Source organism: Mustelus asterias, chromosome 19, assembly GCF_964213995.1.
Source record: "Mustelus asterias chromosome 19, sMusAst1.hap1.1, whole genome shotgun sequence".
Lineage (NCBI taxonomy): Eukaryota > Metazoa > Chordata > Chondrichthyes > Carcharhiniformes > Triakidae > Mustelus > Mustelus asterias.
Window position 1 is genome coordinate 2220305 of NC_135819.1, and position 25037 is coordinate 2245341.

The following is a 25037-nucleotide window of genomic DNA, read 5'->3' on the forward strand; positions in this document are numbered from 1 at the left end:
ATGGCCTCTTTCTGCACTGTAGGGATTCTCCATCTTATAATTCTGGCCCTGTTCTGTTCTGTTCCCTCCTGCATGTGGGAACATCTTCTCTGCATTCAGTTATCAATCCTTTAATCTCAAAGATCTCTTATCAGGTCACTTTGTTCCAGAGTTTTTCATTCATTTATTTTTGGTAGGCGAGCATCACTGAGAAGGCCTGCATTTATTGCCCTCAAGAAGGTGGTGGTGAGCCGCCTTCTTGAACCATTACAGTCATTGTAGCACAGGTACACCCACATTGTTGTCAGGAGGGGAGCTTCTGGATCTTTGACTTACCCACAGTGAAGGAATGGTTCTAAGTCAAGATAATGCACGGCTTGGAGGGGAAGTTTTAGTTCCTTCCAAGTGGTAGAGATCACAGGTTTGGAAGGTGTTGTCGAGGCTTCCTTGGTGAGTCACTGCAATGCACCTTGTAGATGGTACACATTGCTGCCACTGTAAGTCAGTGGTGGAGGGAGTGAATGTTTAAGATGATTTATAGGGTGCCAATCAAACAGACTGCTTTGTCCTGGATGGTGTCGAGCTTCTTGGGTGAAGCTGTAAATTCAATGTAACTTAGTTAATAGCCGTGGCAAAGGGAAGAAAGAAAAACAAAAGGATTCTATACAAAGATAAGTTGAATGGCTTTGCTTATGTTATTTTTGCTTTTGGTATGGTTAACATGCTTTGAAAAGGGACTAAATCAAAAGTGAACAGTTCTTAAAATAGAAGAGTTACTCTAACTTTCAAAATCCTTGAAGCCTGCCCTAGAGCTTCAAATTGGGAGAAAACAAAAAATTTAATTTTTAAAAATTAATTTTGTTATGTGGGCCAGGTCAGCATTTACTGGCCACCTATACTTGCCAGAGAAGGTGGTGGTGGACCACCGCGGCCTGTGTGGACCACCGTGACCTGTGTGGACCACCGCGGCCCTTGTGGATTATGGTTTCTTACAAAGGCTTTTGATACAAGAGTGTGGCTTGTTAGGCAGTTTCAGAGGGCAGTAAAGAGTCAATCACATGGCTGAGAACCCAAGTCACATCTATACCAGACCAAGCATCCCTTCCCTAAAGGACATCGGTGGACCAGATGGGTTTTAAATAACAACCCAGTAGCTTCAGGATCACCATATCTTGATACTAGCTTTGAATTCCAGATTTATTTCATTAACTGGTTTCAAATTACCCAACTGCCATGGTGGAATTTTAACTCACCTACCCATAAGATTAGCCCAGGCCCCTGGATTACTCATCCAGTCCCACAACGATTATGCTATCGTGCCTATTAAAGTTTATAAAGTTTATTTATTAGTCACAAGTGAGGCTGACATTAACACTGCAATGAAGTTACTGTGAAATTCCCCTAGTCGCCACACTCTGGTGCCTGTTTGGGTCAATGCACCCTAACCAGCACACCTTTCAGACTGTGGGAGGAAACCGGAGCACCCGGAGGAAACCCACACAGATACGGGGAGAACGTGCAGACTCCACACAGACAGTGACCCGAGCTGGGAATTGAACCCGGGTCCCTGGCGCTATGAGGCAGCAGTGCCACCGTGCCGCGGAAATGAGGAAAAATAAGAAAATGATTCTATCAAAACAAAAACATTTATAAAAAGGGTTTAATGTAGTTTTATTGTATACAATTATTTCCAGAAGTTAAGCAATTACTCCTCTCTCCAGTAGTAAAACAAAAAAAGGCATTACATTCCATCAGTACCCAGATAGTATCACGAAAATCCAACACAAAACTCACAAATGGAAATTGTACTCAACTTTTTTGTCAAAAATACCAACTGAAAACAAATTTTCTGTCATGTCTCCAATAAATTGTGTTCCACTTAAACTGTTGGGCAAGCAAATGTAGAAAGTTTGATTACACAACTTCTGCTCACCATTAAACGCAATTTGAAAACACTAAAGCATTAGCATGCAACCATTTTTTTCTGCTCCTGAAGCCAACTAACTATGTGAAATCCCCTTCAGCATCTTCAATCAAAAGATTAAGACACAAGCAGACAGTTTTTGACTCGCACTTGGCTATAAAACACAGGGAACGACTGATTTTATGCAGTGTATGGTTAAGTTCCCGGATGTTCATCTGGGGGTCCGTGCAATCACACCTGTAAACTTCCTTTTTCAAAATAAAGAGTATTAATCAGGTAAAGTCATGGCTCTCAATGTTTGTACACATCCTGAATCTGGCAGAGAAGTCACTGTCAGCTACTCTGGAAGATTAAAAAGAGAGTCAACAGGTCAAATGCACTCACAAACCACTTTCACAGAGAACAGCATTTCACATAAAACGAGTTAGACAAAGCTAGGAAGCAGAGAGCCACGCCAGATTTGGGACAGTCGTGGTATGGAATTGTCCCAAATGCAAGATGTTCTAGGATCATACAAGGACCTTGTGGCTAGTAAAATAACATTGCTTTAATTCAGACAGTGTACTTGTGGAGAAGGTTATGCAGAAGAGACAAAGACAAATTCATCTGTACATCAAATTACTCTAACTCTTCCGCCTCATTGTCACCATCACCCGGGGGACTCTCAGCAACTTCATCAGGATTTACTCCATCACCAGCTTCCAAGATTTTGTCCTCATCTTCAGCTGAGAGAGCTGCTTCAGCACCTTCCTCTGCTGGAAGAGATTCTTCACCATCCTGATCCGCTGTCGAGTCTGCTTCAGCTTCTTCGTCTGTGGCATCAGCTCTCTGTTCAGACAGGTCAACAACCGTCTTATCCGCATTGGCAATTTCACCGTCACCTTCATCCTCTGGTTCTGCCTGAGCTTCTGCCCCCTCACATTTCTTCTCCTCGTCATTTTCACCTGTAATACTCTCATTGAGTGCATCACCCTCCAAAGGATCGTCAACGCCATCTTCAACATCTTTAGTGAATGGATTCTCCCCCTGCAAGGATGTGAAGAATTCAGAGCTCTGAAAAACTTCAGACAGTTAAGATTCCAGCATCAGACGTGTCACAAAGTTTGATGAACTGATAGCGCAAATAGAAATTAATAAGTACGATCTGATAGCCTTTGATTACAGAGGCGTGGTTAAAGGATGGCATAGATGGGGACCTGAAATATTGAAGGGTACATGACATTTAGGAAGGACAGGAAGCCAGAAAAAGATGAAGTAGCTCTGTTAATTAATGATGGTATTAACACATTAGAAAGGGATAGCCTATGTTCAGGAAACCAGAAGCAGTTTGGGCTGAGATGAGAAATGATAAAGCAAGAATTCACTTGTGGAAGTGGTGTACAGACCTCCTGTGGGTGGCACAGTTGTTAGCACTGCTGCCTCACAGTGCCAGGGACCTGGGTTCGATTCTCAGCTTGGGTCACTGTCTGTGCGGAGTCTGCACGTTCTCCCCGTGTCTGTGTGGGTTTCCTCCAGATACTCCGGTTTCCTCCCACAGTCAAAAAGACGTGCTGGTTAGGTGCATTGGCCATGCTAAATTCTCCCTCAGTGTACCCGAACAGGCGCCGGAGTGTGGCGACAAGGGGACTCTCACAGTAACTTCATTGCAGTGTTAATATAAGCCTACTTGTGACACGAATAAATAAACTTTAATTGTAACCACACATTAGGACAGAGTATAAAGGAAGAGATAATTGGAGCTTGTCAGAAAGGTACGGCAAGAATCATGGGGGATTTTATTCTATATACAGACAGGAAAAATCAGATGGGCAAAGGTCGCATTGATAAGCTGTTCATAGAATATTTTCAGGATAGCTCTTAAAACAGTACATTCTGTAGCCAACCAGATAACAGACTATTCTAGACCTGGTATTGTGCAATAACATAGAATTAATTGATCACCTCAGTGAAAGCACCCCTGCGTAGCAGTGACTATAATATGATTGCATTTTACATTCAGTTTAAGGGAGATAAGAGTGGGTCCAAGACTAGTATTTTAAACTTAAACAAGGGTAATATTGAGGGTTAAAGCAAATTAGGTTAAGCAATTATTCCATAGAGATAAAGCGGCAGACATAGAATCCCTACAGTGCAGAAGGAGGCCATTCAGCCCATCGAGCCTGCACCGACAACAATCCCATCCAGGCCTATCCCTGTAACAGGAAAGCACAGGCCAGTTAGCCTAACATAGGGAAAATGTTAGAAGCTATTACGAAAGGGCAAAGCACCAAGAAAAATTCAAGGCAATCAGGCAGAGTCAACAAGGTTTTGTGAAATTATGTTCAACCAATTAATTGGAGGTTTTGAAGGAGTTGTGTGCGCTGTGTGTAAAGAGGAATCGGTGGGATGTACTGTAAGTAAATTTCCAGAAGGCAACTGATAAAATGCCACATTAAAGGTTATTGCGGAAAAGCTCATGGTGGAGAGGGTAACATATTGGCATGGATCATTGGTGTACTAACAGGAAATGAGAGTCGGCATAAATGGGTCTTTTCCCGATTGGTAGGATGTGATGAGTGGTGTGCCACAGGGATCAGTGCTAGGACCCGAACCTTATACAATTTACAAAAGTGACTTGGATGAAGAGACCAAAGATATTGTTGCAAAATTCACTGATGACACAAAGACAGGTAAGATAACAAGTTGTGAGGAGGACATAAGGAGGCTACAAAAGGACATAGATAGTTTAAGTGAGTGGACAAAAATCTGGTAAATAGAATATAATGTGGGTAAATGTGAAACTGTCCATTTTGGCAGGAAGAATAAAAAGTATATGATCTAACAGGTGAGAGATTGCAGAGCTCGGAGATGCAGAGGGATCTGGGTGTTCTAGTGCATCAATCACATAGGGCTGGGATGCAGGTACAACGAATGATTAGTAAAGCTGATAGAATGTTATCATTTATTCCATGGAAATTGAATACAAACGTAGGGAGGTTATGCTCCAATTGTACAAGGTATTGGTGAGACCACATCTGTAGTACTGTGTACAGTATTGGTCTTTTCTTATTACAGGAAGGATGTTAGCAGTCCAGAGACTAATAATTTCTAAACCCAGGAATGGCTGGGTTGTCTTATGAGTAAGGGCTGGGCAGGGTAGGCTCTACTGGAGTTTAGAAGATTGAAATCTTTAAGATCCTGAGGGGTATTGACAGGGTGGATGTGGAGGGGATGTCCCTCTTGCAAAAGAATTTAGAACTAGGTGTCACTATTTTAAAATAAGAAAATAAGATGGCGATGAGAAGAATTTTTTTCTTTCAAGAGGGTCGTGAGCCTTTGGAACCTTTTTCCTCAAAAGTCAGTGGAAGCAAAGTCTTTGAATATTTTTAAGGCAGAGTTAGAGAGATTATGAAAAGTTATTGGGGGTCGGCGGGAATGTGGGGTTGAGGTTACAATCAGATCTTATTGAATGGCGCAGCAGGCTCGAGGGGCCGAGTGGCCTACACTTGCTCCTAATTCCTATGTTCGTACATAGGTTCTAATTTTGAAATTGTATTTTATATAGACATGTTTATCTTGCAAATATTCCCCCAAAGCTCTGCAACCCTCTCCTGAAACATAAGTGGGCTACTCACATGAAAGCTGTGACAGTATTTTATCAGGCTATCTACATTGTTCTCTTTAAAGCAGAGAAGGTTAAGAGAAGATTTAGTAGACATGTTCAGAATTGTGAGGGGTTTTAACCAAACAGAGAGCTGCTGTTTCCGTTGAACCACTGCAGTGCTAATTACTGTGCCACCCTGGTGGGATCAGTATCCAGAGGACACTGATTTAAGGTACTTGCAAAATAACTAAAAGGGAGACAAGGACATTTTTATAAAAAACAAACACTATCATCATCCAGGGGGTTATCATTGACCAGAAACTGAACTGGACTAGCCATATAAATACTGGGCTACAAGAGCATGTCAGGCTAAGAATCCTGCGCCAAGTAACTCACCTCCCAACTCCCCAAAGCCCATCCTATATCTACATGACACAGGTCAGGAGCATGATGGAATACTCTCCACTTGCCTGGATGGGTGTAGCTCCAACAACACTCAAGAAGCTCAACACCATCCAGGACAAAGCAGCCCGCTTGATTGACACCCCATCCAGCATCTTCCAGCACCAATGCACAGTAGCAGTAGTGTGTAGTGTGTGCTGTGATGATACTGTGCCTTTAAGAAATATATTCTCGTATGGGTTATGTTTAAAGTTCAGCTCTGTTTTATACGGTGCCGATTTATCTGGGTATCACTAGGCTGCTCACATGCTCAGAATACAGGTTAATGATTGATTTCAGCTAGGGATGTGTTTGTTTTAATCTGAGTTGATGCATTTTTGTCTCTTTGGTTTTTCCTCTGGGGTTTCAGAGTAGGGTTTTGATTAGACTGATTGACAGGGTCATGTGCTTAAGGGGAGGAGCTAAGCTTATAGGGAAAAGCAGGCAATTACTGCCAGATCCCGAAAGAAGCAAGAGATTTCTCTCTCTGAAGGCTGCTGTTTGGGATCTGCTAGGAGAAATAGGACTCTCTCTCTCTGGGGTGTTCAGGAGACTCAAGGACTGACATCCCACGGACCAGCCTGTTTGTTGCTAACAATAAGTCTATAAGAGGGATATTGCTTGAATTGGAACTAATAGAGATAGGTTAGCAGTTAAGAATTGTATCTTGTCATTTACAGTCTTGCCATTTCAGTTGGCACAAGTTAAGCTAATTCATTTGTTATAGTTAAACTGTACTGTTAAAATAAAGTTTATTTTGATAAAAGCTTCCTAGTGTGTCAGTAGAACCACACCTGGAATGAAATACCTTATCCTCAAAACTGAAAAACTGTTGGGATCGAGTTGGGCTTCATAACATACTTTGAGGTTTCTGCTCTTGTACCCTAACAGTGCCATCTACAAGCCAGACGGCAGGAACCCACCAAAGCTCCTTCAACTGCACTTTCTAAACCCATGATCTCTGTCACCTCAAAGAGCAGCAGACAGATGGGAACACCACCACCTGAAAATTCCCCTCCAAGTCACTCACCATCCTGACTTGGAAAGATATCGTTGTTCCTTTATGGTCACTGGGTCAGAATCCTGGGACTCCTTCCCTAACAGCACTGTGGGTATACCTACCTACAGAACAGGGACTGCAGCGGTTCAAGAAGGCAGCTCACCACCACCTTTTCAAGGGCAACTAGGGATGGGGAATAAATGTTAGCCTAGCCAGCGATCTCACATCCCGCAAATGAAGTTTTAAAAAAACAAGCGGTTTATGATCTGGAATGCACTGCCTGAAAAGGTGGTGGAAGCAGATTCAAGAGAAGTATACAGGAAGGTGTGGAGTGGGGCTAATTTGATAGCTCCTTATTACAGCAATCAAAGTAACAATGGGCCAAATGGCCTCTTGCGAGCTGAATAGCTTCATGCGGCAACACAACCAAGGTCAATCCTGTCCTTACACAACGTCCACACAGGTATTTCCTGGGCTTATCAAATAACTCACGAACTTGGGAACAAATTTTCTCCAGAAACCTAGAATTACTCGGGGCTCGGAGGCCAAATTAAAGCTCCATATTCGGAACTCAGCAAGGATCAATTAATTCGTATTATAGATCAGCCCTGATTGGCACCTTTATGGTCAATTTAGTTTCAAGACGATAAAAATACTGACGGCCATCGATTTAACACGTGTTTCGTCACTCAACCATGCTGCTAAACAACTTCAATTAATAACAAAGATCACTTCCAAAATTGTCTCTATTTCCTAGGAAGAAGTCTAGCAAGCACTACCACATACCAAAAAGTCAATGTCAAAACATTAAGACGGAAAAGGTACAGTGTATGTAATGCTCAAGAACTGATTTAAGGAAGAAAATGCTAAATATAGGGGCATCTTGGATTGACTTATCTACAAGACTTTACTTAGGCCACATCTAGAATATTACATGCAGTTCTGGTCACCACACTGCCAAGACGTGGATGCTTTGGAGAGGGTGCAAAGGAGGTTTACCAGGATGTTGCCTGGTCTGGAGGGTTTTTAGGTATGAGGAGAGGTTGGATAAACTCGAGTTGTTTGCACTGGAAAGACGGAGGATGAGGGCCGACCTGCTAGAGGTCTACAAAATTATGAGAGGGATAGATGGGGTGGATAGACAGAGGCTTTTTCCTCAGGGGGCAGGTTCGACCACAAGAGGGCACAGGTTTAAAGTGAGAGGTGGGAAGTTTAGGGGAGACATGGGGGAAAGGTTTTTCACACAGAGGGTGGTGGGTGCCTGGAACTCACTGCCAGTGGAAGCACGCACGTTAGCAACGTTCAAAGCCTATCTTGATAGACACATGAACTGGAGGCGAACAGAGGGGTAGAAACCGTGTATTGGCGCAGGCTTGGTAGGCTGAAGGACCTGTTCCTGTGCTGGATTGTTCTTTTTAAAAAAAAGATTTTGTAACAAGAAATACATACCCTTTTAATAGCATTAGCAAGCTAACTCAAATCCCTTCAATTAGCTGGCCAGATATATAGCATGCATTTGAAGATTACCTTGAGGTATTTTTCCAACATGCTCACAATATTCCGATTATTGAGTATACTCTTAGCTACTTGAAGGCTAGTCTTCTTCGACTGCTCAAGCATCATCTGAAAACAAGAGCAAACCAATACTTTTCAATAAACCAGCTACGCAAATTTTTAATCCTACTCCCATCCCAACCCTGACCTTGAAATTCCGTTTACAAATCACATCGTGGCTCAAACATTAGCTTCCAATCCAGCAGTGCCCCGGAAATCCTCACCAGTGTTCAAATTGTGGGCTTGCCCCATACCATCTCCACCCTCCTCCTTATCCACTGGATCTTTAATTGTATTGGGATGGTGGGCATTTACTGGGACTCGTGTGTACACCTATTTTACAGACAGTAGGAGCAGGCTGCAACTGTGGGTATTGGTTTTGGAGATGTACAAGACGTAACGCAAGTCTCCATTCCAGTTCTATCCTTCACCTGGCTCTGAATTCAAATATCTATAATCATAGAAACCCTACAGGGCCTTTCAGCCCATCGAGTCTTAACCGAATCTTACCCAGACTTACCCTGTAACCCCACGTGTTTACCTCATTAACTTGTACATATTAGGACACGAAAGAAGCAATTTAGCATGGCCAATCAACCTAACCAGCACATCTTTGGATTGTGGGAGGAAACCGGAGTACCCCGGAGGAAACCCATGTAGACACAGGGAGAACGTGCAGACTCCACACAATCACCCGAGGCCGGAATCGAATGCGGGTCCCTGGCGCTGTGAGACAGCAGTGCTAACCACAGTGCCACCGTGCCCAAATCCTCAGCGATTGCTGCCTTACTCCAATTTTGGCCTCTGGTGCATTGCAGATTTCTATCACCCCCTCAGTTGGCAGTTGTGCCTTGACTAAAGGCCTCCACTCTTTTCCTCCTTTAAGACGGGTCTTTTAAAACCTGCCTCTTTGACCAAGCATTTGGTCACCTGTCTGAATATCTCGTCTGTCTCAGTGTTAAAAATTTTCTGATCACTCTCCCGTGAAGTGCCTGGGGCTGTTTGGCTACATGTTAAAAAGGTGAGATAATGCACAACGTCTCCTTTCCTCCTTCACATTTGGTGGAAGGATCTGCATACTCTTGGTGCTGGTACCCTTACATCTCACTCCTTATCTGCATACTCTTGGTGCTGGTACCCTTACATCTCACTCCTTAGCACTTAAAAGTCTTCAAAATGCCAAACTTTCAATAAGCAACTTACATTTACACATTGTCTTTAACCTAGTAAAGTGTTGCTTCACAGGAGCACTATTAAACAAAATTTGACACCAAGCCACATGAGAAAATATTAGAAGGCGGTCAAAAGCTTGATCAAAGAGGTAGGCTTTAAAGGTTATCCTTAAAAGAGAAGAGGATCAGAGAGGGAATTAGAGAATTCAGAAGTCAGGCAGTTAGAGGAACAACCACCAAAGATGGAGGATTAAAATCAGGTCAGAATTGGAGTACAGGCTAGAGGAGGTTACAGTCAACAAGAATCGCCACGACGGGGATTTGAAAATAACAAATAATTTAAAAATTGAGGCTTTGCTGGACCATGAGATAATGTACGTCAGTGAGACAACACAAGTCAGGATGCAGGCAACAGTGTTTTTGGATGAGCTCAGAGTTACAGAGGGTGCAAAGTTGGGAGGTCAGCCAGGGCAGCATTGGTTGAAGAGTCGAGTCTCGAAACAACTAAAGGGCGTGGAGGAGGGTTGCAGCAGCAGATGACCGGAGTCTCTGGCAAAAGACAGGCAATTTCACCCCCTCCTGAACTTCCCAGAAGGGAAGAATTCCCTGCCTCCCTAGAGCTACATACGGGGGGGGGGGGGGGGGGGAGTTTTGATTCCAAGCAAATACATGTTCAAATCGCAACTCTATTTTAAAAGTGTAAATCTTCAAGGTTACCGCTGTCAGATTGAAATGCTGCAAAGATAACCACACTTGCATGTAACAGTTGCTTTTATTTAGAAAAAAATAAACAGCCCCATTCTTCAGTCAAGACAGCATCTTGTCTCTGAAGCACTGATACATCTTCAGAACAGATTATGCATTCCTCAAAGCCAAAAGATTGCAATATACAATATTTATTGGGCAGTGGGTAGTGGAGAGGAGAAAGTGGAGATAAAAGGTCAGTTTCTCATGTGGAGTGGAGAGAGTAGACAGATTTACTTTTCTATTCCTGTTGTGGTCGAATGTCTTCATGTGTCGTTGGATGGCATAGTTCTGCATTGGAATGAATATTTCACAAGCTGTACAGTGAACAGCTTCCACCTTCTTCATAAAATTTTCAATACTAATACCTGCAATACAAAGAAATTAATAGTTGGTGGAAGATACCTGTTGATATGCAAATTCTCAATGAGGCAAGCTCACAAACCCATATGGTAGGCACCTGGCAAATTATGCGCCCAAACGTTTGGAAAGGGCAACATATGTACGTGCAACAGAACAAAGACAATAGGAAACAGCAGATCCTCGACAAAGCAGCCAGTATAATTAAGGACCCCACACACCCCGGACATTCTCTCTTCCACCTTCTGCCGTTGGGAAAAAGATACAAAAGTCTGAGGTCACGCACCAACCGACTCAAGAACAGCTTCTTCCCTGTTGTTACCAGACTTTTGAATGGACCTACCTTGCATTAAGTTGATCTTTCTCTACACCCTAGCTATGACTGTAACACTACATTCTGCACTCTCTCCTTTCCTTCTCTATGAATGGTATGCTTTGTCTGTATAGCGCGCAAGAAACAATACTTTTCACTGTATATCAATACATGTGACAATAATAAATCAAGATACTTTTAACTAGTTCACCACTATTAACCAAGGAATGTCGTGAAGATTACAGAAAGTAAAATAATATAAATATTAGAAAAAGAACCCATACCATTCACTACAACACCTATAACCTATTGACTAAAATTCCAAAATTCACCATAGCAAGCCAAGCACTATGGGTGTTTCTTGCATTTTAAAACGCAGACATATGATAAAACAAAGCAACAATGGACTAGTTATTCCCATGCCAGGAAAAAAAACTGATGACCATAACTGGGGGCAAAATAAAAATAGACTTGTATTTACATAATGCCTTTCATGACCTTTGGGTCTCTCAAAATGCTTTACAATGAAGTACTTATTGGAATATGGTCACTGTTGCAGAGTAGGAAACTGGATATTACTGAGCATCTGGCAATGAGTACAGTGATCAGAAGTAATAAGATGGATTTATAAAAAGATTGTACTTTTGGATTCAAGGAAATTACTGAGTCTCAAACAATATAAAATACTGACTGGGTCACATTTGGGAGTATTGCATGCAGCTTGTGGTACTAGGGAGTGTTGCACTGTCAAGAGTCGTTGCCTTATGGGTGAAATGTTAAAAGGTGACAATCACCTGGCCCCTCAGAATCCCATGGCACGATTCAAAGAAGAAGTTGTGTCCTGACCAACACTTATCCCTTAGCTAACCTTGCTGTGTACAAATGAGATAGTTTTTAGGCACACACGCGTCCAAATTGTCAACAAAGCTATTTGGGACATCATGAGTTCTGGAAGGAGCAACATAGATGCAGATTCTTCCTTTTCCAATTGGACAATAGGTATGTTCAGGAAATTATGATGAGACTTGAAAAGGCAGCTGAAAAATTGCAAGTAATCAAAATTATGGAAAAGGTTTAAGGGTAAATCCATGCAGTCTGGACAGCACATAAACAGTGACTTAAGTCACCCATCTGAGTGTGATCAGCGTTGATTGTTGACTCTGCACAGCTTAAGAGTGAACGTTAGGATAAATCCCTAGAAGTTTTCATTCATTGTTGTATCAGTAGCAATGGGACAAATGCAGGATCAGCACAATTATTTATTAGTTTTATTTATTAGTGTCACAAGTAGGCTTACATTAACACTGCAATGAAGTTACTGAGAGAATTCCCTAGTCGCCACACTCTGGCGCCTGTTCGGGTACGACTGAGGGAGAGTTTAGCACGGTCAATGCACCCAGCCAGCACGTCTTTCGGACTGTGGGAGGAAACCGGAGCACCCAGAGGAAAACCCACGCAGACACGGGGAGAACGTGCAGACTCCACACAGGCAGTGACCCAAGCTGGGAATCGAACCTGAGTACCTGGCACTGAGAGGCAGCAGTGCTAACCACTGTGCTGCCGTGTCACCCACAATGCATATTACGTGAGATAAGAAAGCAAATTTTCCTCTCAATGTGTGATTGGGATATGGGAGGTTTTACTTCAAGTGATTATTGATGTTCAGTAAACTCTGACGTTTTAGAATTAGATAGATACAATGAAAGAAAGGAAACAGGGCTCAGTGTTCAGACACAATGAGCTAACAAGCTACCCCTGTGCAGCGAAGTTTGAGATTCTATGATTGTTCAAATTCTAACTCCCCTCTTGGCGATGCTCACCATGCAAGAGGTTTTGTTCCTGGATCCTCTTTTTAATTGCACTTTTATCTTCCATTGAATCACGAAATTTAAGCGTTTTCTTATTCTTGTTCAAAACATACTCCTGGAAGGAAAGACAACAAAAACCTTAAAAAAACAAGCACAATATTGTCCTGTTAGCAGAAAGTAACTTGTGAAGTGAAACATTCAGCCTGGAATGTTCCACTCAGGTATTCATCAGACTATAATTTTCACTCCAGGGAAACAAAAAAAGAGAAAATCCCATCATCGATAACTGCAAACTTCCAGGGGCCAAAAGGGAAGTCTGCCCTTCAGATTGGATGTCCAGCTAGAATCGAGAGGCCAACAGTCGACAATACTAGTCACGGCCAGGCAACAGGTCAGCAGCAGATCCATTAACAGAGGTACAGATCAGACTGAGAGTACAAAGAACAAAGAAAATTACAGCACAGGAACAGGCCCTTCGGCCCTCCAAACCTGCACCGACCATGCTGCCCGACTGAACTAAAACCCCCTACCCTTCCGGGGACCATATCCCTCTATTCCCATCCTATTCATGTATTTGTCAAGACGCCCCTTAAAAGTCACGATCATATCTGCTTCCACTGCCTCCCCCAGCAGCGAGTTCCAGGCATCCACTGCCCCCGTGTAAAAAACTTGCTTCGTACATCTCCTTTAAACTTTGCCCCTCACACCTTAAACCTGTGCCCCCTAGTAATTGACTCTTCCATCCTGGGAAACGGCTTCTGACTATCCACTCTGTCCATGCCCCTCATAATCTTGTAGACTTCTATCAAGTCGCCCCTCAACCTTCGTCGTTCCAGTTTGAGAACAAACCAAGTTTTTCCAACCTCCCCTCAGCTAATGCCCTCCATACCAGGCAACATCCTGGTAAATCTTTTCTGTACCCTCTCCAAAGCCTTCACATCCTTCTGGTAGTGTGGCGACCAGAATTGAACACTATATTCCAAGTGCGGCCTAACTAAGGTTCTATAAAGCTGCAACATGACTTGCCAGTTTTTAAACTCAATGCCCCAACTGATGAAGGCAAGCATGCCGTATGCCTTCTTGACTACCTTCTACACCTACATTGCCACTTTCAGTGTATCTGTAGACCCAGATCCCTCTGCCTATCAATATTCTTAAGGATTTTGCCAATTACTGTATATTTCCCATCTGTATTAGACCTTCCAAAATGCATTACCTCATATTTGTCCGGATTAAACTCCATCTGCCATCTCTCTGCCCAAGTCTCCAATCAACCTATATATACCCTGCTGTATCCTCTGATGGTCCTCATCGCTATTCGCAATTCCACCAACTTTTGTGTCGTCTGCAAACTTACTAATCAAACCAGTTGCATTTTCCTCCAAATCATTTATATCTATTACAAACAGCAAAGGTCCCAGCACTGATCCCTGAGGAACGCCACTAGATACAGCCCTCCATTCAGAAATGCACCCTTCCACTGCTACCCTCTGTCTTCTATGACCAAGTAAGAAGTTTAACAACACCAGGTTAAAGTCCAACAGGTTTATTTGGTAGCAAAAGCCACACAAGCTTTCAAAGCTCTAAGCCCCTTCTTCAGGTGAATGGGAATTCTGTTCACAAACAGAGCTTATAAAGACACAGACTCAATTTACATGAATAATGGTTGGAATGCGAATACTTACAACTAATCAAGTCTTTAAGAAACAAAACAATGTAAGTATTCGCATTCCAACCATTACTCATGTAAATTGAGTCTGTGTCTTTATAAGCTCTGTTTGTGAACAGAATTCCCACTCACCTGAAGAAGGGGCTTAGAGCTTCGAAAGCTTGTGTGGCTTTTGCTACCAAATAAACCTGTTGGACTTTAACCTGGTGTTGTTAAACTTCTTACTGTGTTTACCCCAGTCCAACGCCGGCATCTCCACTTCTATGACCAAGCCAGTTCTGTATCCATCTTGCCAGCTCACCTCTGATCCCATGCGACTTCACCTTCTGTACCAGAAGGTACCAGTACTTGGTACAGCCCAGGGCAGCAAGATTCACAGGTCTCTGAGACACTGGGTCCCAGCCATGCCAGCATCAGAACATCCCTCACAGCTTTGTGGGAATTAAGGTATCACTAACACCGATCATCACCCAGAAGCCTCGGCTAAAACTCTGTAGGTGTCAAGTCAGTTCAGTACCAGGCATTGCTGCAGCAACTGAAAAACCCAACACTCACTGAAGCCAAAGCAGAAAATGTTAGAAATACTCAGCATCCGTGGTGAAGCAAAAACAGAGTTAACTTTCCGAGTTGATGACCTTGCATCAGAACTGGGAAAATAGAAATGCAGTAGGTTTTAAGCGATTGTAGAGGCATGAAAGGTGGTGGTGGGGCTTGTGGGGGACGGGGACATGGATGGACAGACAGGACAACATAGGGAAGGTCTAGGATAGAGTGAAGGCAAGAGCTGGAAAGACAAAAGGATGATGGTGTAAAGGAGATGGCAACAGGACGAGTGAAGAAATGGGAGATAGGTCTAGACAAAGTATAAATGGTAAAAACAAAATCCTCACAAGAAAAATGAGTGATTTACCCTCAAACCTTTTCCATAATTTTGATTACTTGCAATTTTTCATCTGCTTTTTCAAGTCTCATCATAATTTCCTAACCATATCTATTGTCCAATTGGAACAGGAAGAATCTGCATCTATGTTGTTCCTTCCATATCTCCAGACCTCGTTGAATATGTTTAAATCACGGATAGATGGATTCCTGATCGGTAAGGGAATTAGGGGTCATAGGGATCCGGCGGGTAAGTGGAACTGATCCACTTCAGATCAGCCATGATCTTATGGAATGGCGGGGCAGGCTCGAGGGGCTAGATGGCCTACTCCTGCTCCTATTTCTTATGTTCTTATGTTCTTCCAGGACTCAGGTGTCCCAAATAATTTTACTGACAATTAGATGCTTCTTGTTTTCCAAGTTACCATGTAAAAATCACCCCAAAAAAACTGGTGGCAAGATTATGATCTGAAATTGCTGGGTTCAGAAGGCTGGTAAGCGTCTAATAAAAATATGAGGTTTGTCCAGGCTCATTCCCCAGCATGAGTTGGGATATGGGAAACACGCAATCTCCATTTTCCTTGTGCCAAGTGCGAACACAGCACTGAACTTTAAGAAAAGCACATTTAAATACAAAGCGAACGTACGTGCAGAAACTCAGCTGTTTCTTTGGGAAGTTTGGTTCCGATGAATTTGAAGTTCTCCTTATGGAATTTACTCTCCAGGTGGGGGAAAATCTCATCGTCATCAAAGGTACGAAACTTGCAAACTGAGCAGGCGTACATTATTCTGCAATAACAATATGTGCTTAGTTATGAAAAATATAACTTACACCAACAAGGTTGTTCCATTATTCAATTACAACACTGAAACTGACCAATGTAATCGCAACTACTAGACATCATTAGCCAGTAGATCTGATTGTTATAATAGGCATATAGCTGTGTTTTTTTTAAAAACACCCTGTCAGAGGTTCACGAGATTAGCTTCATCCTCAAGGACCCAGTGAATCAGAAACAAAGTCCAGGAGGATCCCAATTGTAACCTCGATTTGTGCTTATTCAGTTAAGGGTGGCAGCTAGGCTGCAGAAATATGCTCATCATTCCCTGTCCAGCCCCTCCCTGCTGAACATCACACAGCGCTGGGCATGGCTGGATGTTACTGTGAAAATCCCCTAGTCGCCACACTCCGTTCGGGTACACTGAGGGAGAATTTAGCACGGTCAATGCACCCTCACCGGTACGTCTTTCGGACTGTGGGAGGAAACCCACGCAGACACGGGGAGAATGTGCAAACTCCGCACAGACAGTGACCCAAGCCGGGAATCGAACCCGGGTCCCTGGTGCTGTGAGGCAGCACTAACCACTGTGCCACCGTGCCGTACTCTCCAGCGACGCACATGAAAACCTTCTCTCTTTAATTATAGGATAAATGCAACTACAGACAGGTCTTGTATCGGCAACACTCTTTCACCTTTCTGTAATACGATCCCGTTGTCGCTTCCTTGGTTTCATTTTCATTTTCAGGTCATTCGTGTCCTCTTGTACATCACCAGCTAACAGAAACAAGAGAAGACATTGCTGCTTATTATACATCAGAAATACACAAACAAAATTTACACAAGGCTGGTCCTCTTCTTGGAGGAAATATTTTACCATCTGCTTCAGTCTCTTTTTTCTCCTTTTCAGGGCTGTCGGTTGAATCTTTATCCTCAATGTTCTAAATATAAGAAAACAGTTTCAATGATACACCAACCAACAGCCCCATCAGATTTGTTTTTAAACAAATATACTGGCTCAGACATGAAGTAGAGTAAGTAAAGTCGCCAGATGGGCATAGGCTGCTGGCACAGACTGGTGCTGATTTAACTGGAGGATCACCACAGCTGAGGCAAGGGGCAAGGTTGCGAAGGTGGGCCTTCATGAATCACCACAACCAGTACGGGAATTGAACCTGCACTGTTGGCGCCGTGCTGCATCACAAACCAGCCGTCCAGCCAACTGAGCTAAACTGACCTTACAAGAAGGTTATTTTGGAGATTGCTTTTTAAATACACTTGTTGAACCTGCGCCACAGCACAAGCCAGGACTTTCAGGATGAGAGAAAAGTACTTCTGGGTATTTTCTCAGAACCAGATGTCCCTCAGCTAGCAGAAGGACCCAAAAACAAATTAATCACGGGGTGAGGGACGAGAAGGAAGAGAGAACGTCCAGCAGTAATGCTTTCAAATGCCAAAGAGAAGAACCTGTGAGCAGGTTACAATTGGAAGGAAGGTATTCCACCCACTTTTGTAAAAGAAAATTAATGAAATGACAATTTATTTCAAAAAAACATCAATTTAGTTTCAAAGAAAGGGACCGAGGTCAGCCCTTCCTTTGTACAGTGGACTCAAGGGGCATCAATTAAGAGCAGCATGCAATGAGGCAAACTACTGCACACAGCGATAGGTTTCAAACTGGCCCGAGGTGGCTCCAGATTTGACTGACCCTAAAAAACCAAACCGTAGGCCAGATTATGGGGACCTTTTGCTTTAAGTGTGCTGAAACCATGTCTTAAATTTTACAAAAATTGAATTTTTAAGATTTCCACAAATACTCACAGTACTGGCATCACCTCCTACAGCATCTTCAACATCATCTCCATCACCTGGCTCCTTTTCTTCTAAAAATGAACAGAAAAGTCATCAGCATACTAACGTAACACAGGCTGAAACTGCCTCAAAGACAGGGTTTGCAAAACTTTTCATCAATTAGGAAAAAAATATTCAGTGCCTTTACATTCTTTGAATACACACATACATCAAGGCCACCTTTCCAATATAGATGCTGATACAGGTTTGGAAACCCACCTAACCTCTCAGACAAGGAAAAGAACACTCCCACATGAACTTTGCTCAGTGTTCCATGTAATGCATAGAAGAATTACTAACCACAAATGCTTAGCCAACCACAGCTGATCAGCAAGTGACAGAGGCTTCAGCAGAAGAGGCTTTAAAAAAAAAAATCACATTTATTGCACAGTGGTTAGCATTGCTGCCTCACAGCTCTAAGGACCTGGGTTCAATTCCGGCCTTGACTGACTGTCTGTGTGGAGTTTGTACATTCTCCCCATGTCTACGTGGGCTTCCTTCGGGTGCGCCGGTTTCCTCCCACAGTCCAAAGATGTGCAGGTTAAGTTGATTGGCCATGCTAAATTGCCCCTTAGTGTTTTGCACTGGGATTCTAGGACGCCTAGATTGATTCAACAGGTAATAATATATAGGACCTATAACATAATAACAAGTCCCAAAATGCTGCACAGGAACCTTATCAAACAAAATCTGAACTGTGTAACTCAAGATTACTCAGGCAGAAAGAAAGATAATTTTTTAGAGGGTATTTCAGAGGCTGTACTGAGAGGTAGTTGGAATGGTGGAAGACAAAGCCAGCATGGATTAGTTGGGCCAAATTGCTTGTTTCTGTACTGTACATTCTAAATTACATTGAGGCAGAGGTGGTTGTCAGACAGATAGATGTGGATACTGATGTCACCAAGAGTTAGAATGCTGATGAGAAATAGGAGGGTTACAGCCATGATCTGTGCTTAACCAGCTGATCTCAACTCAGCTACCAGTTGGGATACAGCACCTTATGCCAAGAGATAAACAGAAACCACTGTTCCTATTCACTGCCTGATAACTACATCTGAAAAGTGTACTGTGAATGAGAACTGACATGGCCCCCACAGTTGAACAGATGACCTAAATTCATAGTCTAGGCTCACAAGTGAAAAATGACAGATGAGATAAGGAGGAAGATGCATTTTGAAAATGGTTACCTGCTTCACTATCTGAAAAATCTGACTGGTCCATTCTTCCTACTTTGCAATCTGGTTCATCGTTGCTTGCAGTTGAAAGCTGCCTCTTCCTTCCAAATCCCATCTCTCTGCCTCTACCTCTCTTCTGTCAAAAAGATACCACAGTGTTGGCCAACAGCTGAATTTTGCCTGGATATTGTTAACCAAGAGATTGTGTTCCCCAGGTTCAGGTGGGTAGTAGATCTTTATAGATTGCCCCGATCATTTTCGTTTGGAAGAGCATTGTTCGAGGCGCATTTAATCATATTGGGACTTCTGTCTCCGGACAAGGACATACCTCTGGTGTCCAGTGGGTCATATGAACCGAACACACACACACGCACGCACACACACACAGACAGACACACACACCATTACACTTGCAAAATAATTAACTGAAGTGTACAAAGCCTACTAGGAATCATTAGCGCAGCCACAGGAGTCGTAACAATGAATGTTAAACCTCCCAAACTCCAAGCACACACACTGATATATGTCCAGTGGAACAGCTGCAATACAAAACTAGCAAGTCTCAAAGTACCAATACTAGTATGCTAAGTATTTGAGCTAGAGACACATTTGTGAAGATGCTACTCCACATTGGCACACTCCCAACCACTTTTTGCATTCTTTATCCATGTCTGTTAAGCATTCAACTGACGAAAAGCCTAAGTACATTTTAAGTTTCTCCCTAAAGTGCATTTTACACCTACAGCAATCCACAGCAGCTCTTTTTGCATATTCTGATCCATTCCATATATTTGACCATTCCTATTGTATTTAATCTTAACTTCCTATTGCTTTTAATTTTATCGTTACACTTGACTTCTTTTTGTCAACATTCAAGGTCAAGAAAGGGAGAGATTTGTGACTGTACAAGACTCTTGGAATATGGGTCTGTTGAGCTGGTTACTGAAATTCACACAGCTGAATACTTAAGTCTACGGGCTTATAAAATGGGAAAAAGTTTCTACTTACAATTTTGAATCGATTCCGCTCTCTCCTTCGCTGTCTGCCAACTCCAAATTGTTTTCCTACTCCCTGCACGCCAAACATCCCAAAGCCAGAGGTTAAGGCCTGGGAGAAGAGCGAAGGGAGGTTCCTGGAGGGGGGAGCATAGCCCCTGCCTCCATATCCCATCGACAGCTCATTCCACTGTGCAGACAGTCGCTCAGAACTCGAAGATGATGAGAAGGGGTCGTTCCGGAAAGGTCTGTTAATTGGAGGCCTGTCTCTAGACCAGTTCTGACCCCACTGCCTGCTGGAGCCGTCACGTGTTCTGTTGCGGAATTGATCCCTGCGGAATCTGGCAGAATTGTCGAAGCGGTCAAAGCGACCTCCGTAGGAATCATTACGAATAGGTCCTGATTCACTGTAATCAAAGCCGGATCTGAACAGATCACGGTCATCCAGTGAAGACCTGGAGTCGTAGGACTCGAAAGGTGCAAACCTGAAAGAGTCGCACAGCAAGCAAGGAATCTGGTCAGTAGCTGGAAAATACCAAGAAACAGTCTGCTGAACAGTCAGAACAGACTGAAATTTAAACAGCAGAGTTTCAACCAAACTAGGTGGGTTTTAAGCAACTAACATTTTCTATAGTGTTTTGTAAATCAGTAGACTCTGGTAATGAATTTGTCAGTATTAATAACTGATCGGTTACCAATTTAAGAGCCTCGTTCTTGATTCGATAACCTAGACTTTCCCAAAGCTAGCAACTGTTAATAATCTGTAACCAATATACAAATGCACTGAGCCCTGTAGATTATTCACAGTTCCTGAGCAATGTGAAAACTAAACATGGTCAATACTTGGATGGAAAACAGATTGCATTTTTTCCCCACATTAGTCCATAGTGCTATGTTTCTTGCCAAGCCAAGAGTGCTATTATACAACCACAATTAACAAATTCCACTTGTAGAGTAGCAGGCACGCATGGGCAGGGAAAGATAATGTTCTGAGTGTTTTGTAACTTCTTTCGAATTTATGTTGCTCTCAATATCACCTGCTAACCTATAGCAGCAAGGTATTTCAGTAAGAAATTCAGCACTGGCAGTTTATTTTTTAAATATGATGCGTATTTTGGCACAATGGATTCAGAACGTATTCTGGACTAATTCTGAGTAGATCGCAATTCAACTCAATTGTTTAAATCATCAAACCTCTCATAGATCTGATTCAACTATGAGGACAAAGCAACGCATGTAAACAATACACAAAAGTAATCCAAGTGTTTTAAATTCTGGGGCGTGGGGGTGGTTAAGAAAACCAATCCCACCAATCCAGTGACAAACATTTGCCGTAGCAAATGTACAAAATTCACGGGTTTAGAAAAGGGATAACTTTCCACCCTAAATGCTTTCCAGCAACAAACCTGATGGAATGCTTTATACTAAATACAATACCAAGAATTTCAAATTCAAACTCTGACCAAATAATCAGTACTCAGCAGCTTTAAGCACCAAACACGTCCAAAATATATACCATGCAGTCAGGAACTAAATGATTCCAGTTAACTGTCTGAAATGTGGACATCCGTTGAGATCACAAAGCATCTATTGACAAATCCATACTTACCAATTTGCCATTCCCAAACACTGGTTGGCAAGATCCAACAACTAAAGCTGGAGATGAAATATGTCCTCACGACCCAACATCTTCGATTCAACAAGCGACGAACATGCATAAGGACAAAGCAGTTCCACCGCAAGTGCAAGCTGCTCGCTGCAGTATCTTTCCAATTCTCTACATTCCTGACAGCAAAGTTCCACTGTCACCAGTAACCCCCATTACTCCACCCATGGTAATTAACAAGTCAACTTGCTCGTAGCTTCAGCAAATTCTTCAATCAAAAGTCATCATGTCAACCTGGATTCTCACTGGCATTTATATGTATCTCTGTATCGTTACTTCGATATTTTGAGTATCAGAAATGTGCATTACATTACATAAATCTTCCAAAGGTCAGGGAGTCAGCGGTGAATCACAAAAAGGGGCTGCTAGGGGCTCCAACTTTGGGAAGCAATTCAGATAGAGACATTTTCCTAATCAGCATGGCTCAGCTCAAATCACATGGCGCACTTATCAACCAAGCCACTGGGCTTATGAGTAAACCATCTCCTGTTATTCTGCTGTATCCCCAAAAATGGAAGAGCAATATTACTTTGTGATAAACCCAAAATCATTCACATCAAAGCAGCATATTAAACCTCCTTGAACATTAATGGTGGTGCTTCTCGCCTTTGGAATAATGAAAACACCCTCCGTACTCTACTGCAATCTAGAAAATATTTCTCCAGAACCAATTTAAAATCACAAATTACAGCCCTCCCAATCAAAGCTATCAACTTGAACAAGTTAGGCCAAGACAGAAACAAGGCCATTTTATCTCCATCACCAGTACCTCCACAGCGTGACAAGTACTGAACTAAGTTGACCGTCAGTAGGACATGCTGATGATAAGCAAAACATTATGTCCACAACAGACAGCCAAGTGACAAAACACACTGATTCAGTGAGTGAACAGTGTTTAATACTAATCAGAGTCTAATTTAAATAGCTCCAAGTATCCAAAAAGCACAGAGCTCCAACTTAATCTCTTGACTGGCACACAGCACAGCGGTTCAGCTGCTTTTGAAATCCTGATAGGTACCTTTCCTGATCATCACCTTCGTTGCGAGAAAGGAGATCTAATCGTTGGTTAATTTTAGCTACGATGGATTCAGAAATCTGGTTGCCTTTCTGCATGTCCCAGGCTTTGCCACCGTAGCTGTAATTTGATCCAGAGCCTTGTCCATAACTATAGTTGTCATAACCTGAGGAGGCAAATAAACATGAATTGTATTAATATTGGCATCTTCACATCATGTATTAATATTGTCAATGTTCTTTACAAATCAACCATGTATGACTTCTTATGTCGGCATTAGGAATGGTTATTACACACTAAAAAGAAACAGATGAAGTCAGAATAATGAATGACCAGCTGCTGATACACTAATTTTAAAAAAACTATCTAAAACCAGGTGAATGATAGCTAAACACCCAAGACCATTGATATGAAGAGCATACAAATAATCTTGGTGAAGGGAGTGAAAAGAACATTATGTTGCATGCGGTCTATGAATCAAAGTTTTCTCTCATTATTCCAGACAAATCACTAACTAAACTTTTTTAAAGCATAACCCTCAAATAATTTAGATAAACCATTGAATAATTTGCAATATTAAAGCCAAAGTTAACTTGGCGTAAATCCAGTGCTTCTTTCTGGAAACAAAACACGCACTGTAATGACTGCAACTGCACTTCAGGAGTCCAGCAAAGGGGTGCATGTTCTCCTCTGCACGCCTTAATCATGAACCAGCAACTGGGATCTGCTCAATCTGAGATTCTGATCTCTTCTCTTCCTATACCCCTGCAGTCATAGAATTCATACCGTACAGAAAGAGGCCATTTGGCCCATCGACTCTGCACCGACTCTCTGACAGAGTATCTTATCCTTCTACCCCACCCTATTCCCATAATCCCACACACTTACCATGGGTTAATCCATCTAACCTACAAATCTTGAGACACGAAGGGTCAATTTAGCTTGGCCAATCCACCTAACCTACACATCTTTGCAGTATTAACGTAAGCCTACTTGTGACTAATAAACTTTTAACTTTAACTTTGGAGTGTGGGAGGAAACCGGAGCACCCAGAGGAAACGCACACAGACACGGGGAGAATGTGTAAACTCCACACAGTTACCCGAGGTCGGAATTGAACCCAGGTCCCTGGCACTGTTAGGCAACAGTGCGAATAACTGCGTCCCCGTGCTGCCCAAAGTAGCTGTCAGGTTTTACAGTCACTCCATTCTGACTAAAAATCAAAGAGGGTTGGACAGCAAAAGTAGCCAAATAACCCCTCAAACAGCCCTAACAGAACAGCCTTTACCTTCGCCAGATGATTCTGCATTCCAATTCCCAAATGAGCCTGTAAAGTTAAAGCACTTATTACAATGACCTATTTTAATTTGAAAAAATCTTTTCAATCAAAGGCGAACAGTACAAGCCAGATTCTGAAACAGAACATTGTCACAGTCGGCAATTAAATTTGGCCACTAAGTGATAGCTCACAAACAGTATTCTCACTCGAGTTAGGAGATTTGTGGGTTCAAGTGCCAGTCCAGGCACGAAAGGGCATATCTAGGCTGAGATTCTAATGTCACACTAAGGGAGTGCCGAAATGGGGGAGGGGGCAGCAAGGGTTGGGGTGATGTGGGAAGGGAGGGGAGGTAAGGGGTTGCGGTGATGTGAGGAGGGGGGTTGTGTTTTAGTTTCAAGTTTATTGATTAATTTCACAAGTTGGCTTACATTAACACTGCAATGAAGTTACTGTGAAAATCCCCCAGTCTCCACATTCCAGCGCCTGTTCGGGTACACTTAGGGAGAATTTAGCATGGCCAATGCACCCTAACCAGCATGTTTTTTGGACTGTGAGGAAACTGGAGCACTAGGCGGAAACCCATGCCAACACGGGAAGAACGTGCAGACTCCGCACAGTGACCCAAGCCGGGAATCGAACTCGTATCTCTGGTGCAGTGAGGTAGCGGTGCTAATCAGTCTGCCACCATGGGGGGGGTTTGGGGATGATGCGGGGGGGGGGGGGGGGGGAGGGTGGGGTGGGGGAGGTGGGGATGATGCGGGGGTGGGGGGGAGTTGGGGATGATGCTGGGGGGACGTTGGGGATGATGCTGGGGGGAGTTTGGGGATGATGCGGGGGGGGGGGATGGGGAT

At 42.9% G+C, this 25037-nt stretch overlaps 1 protein-coding gene across 1 annotated transcript; it reads right to left on the minus strand.

The window, feature by feature from the left end:
* Window positions 1-171: 171 nt before the first annotated feature.
* LOC144507674 (A-kinase anchor protein 8-like) lies at window positions 172-24235 on the minus strand. The gene is made up of 12 exons (XM_078234842.1): window positions 24196-24235; window positions 22911-23073; window positions 20240-20711; window positions 19244-19367; window positions 18027-18088; window positions 17083-17146; window positions 16901-16982; window positions 16074-16215; window positions 12891-12993; window positions 10635-10765; window positions 8455-8550; window positions 172-2929 (listed from the first exon to the last, which is right to left on the minus strand). Exons 2-12 carry the CDS (start codon window positions 23003-23005, stop codon window positions 2522-2524), a joined length of 1779 nt encoding a protein of 592 aa, XP_078090968.1. The 5' UTR covers window positions 23006-23073; window positions 24196-24235; the 3' UTR covers window positions 172-2521.
* Window positions 24236-25037: the final 802 nt, after the last annotated feature.

Bases quoted from the DNA above. Each gene is read 5' to 3' on its own strand.
- LOC144507674 (XM_078234842.1), bottom strand. From the start codon at position 23,005: ATGCAGAAAGGCAACCAGATTTCTGAATCCATCGTAGCTAAAATTAAC. The intron at 20,712-22,910 runs GTACCTATCAGG...CGACTCTTTCAG, and splicing joins GAAGGTGATGATCAGGAAAG to GTTTGCACCTTTCGAGTCCT. The intron at 8,551-10,634 runs GTAAATCTGTCT...TCTTGTTTTCAG, and splicing joins ACCACAACAGGAATAGAAAA to ATGATGCTTGAGCAGTCGAA.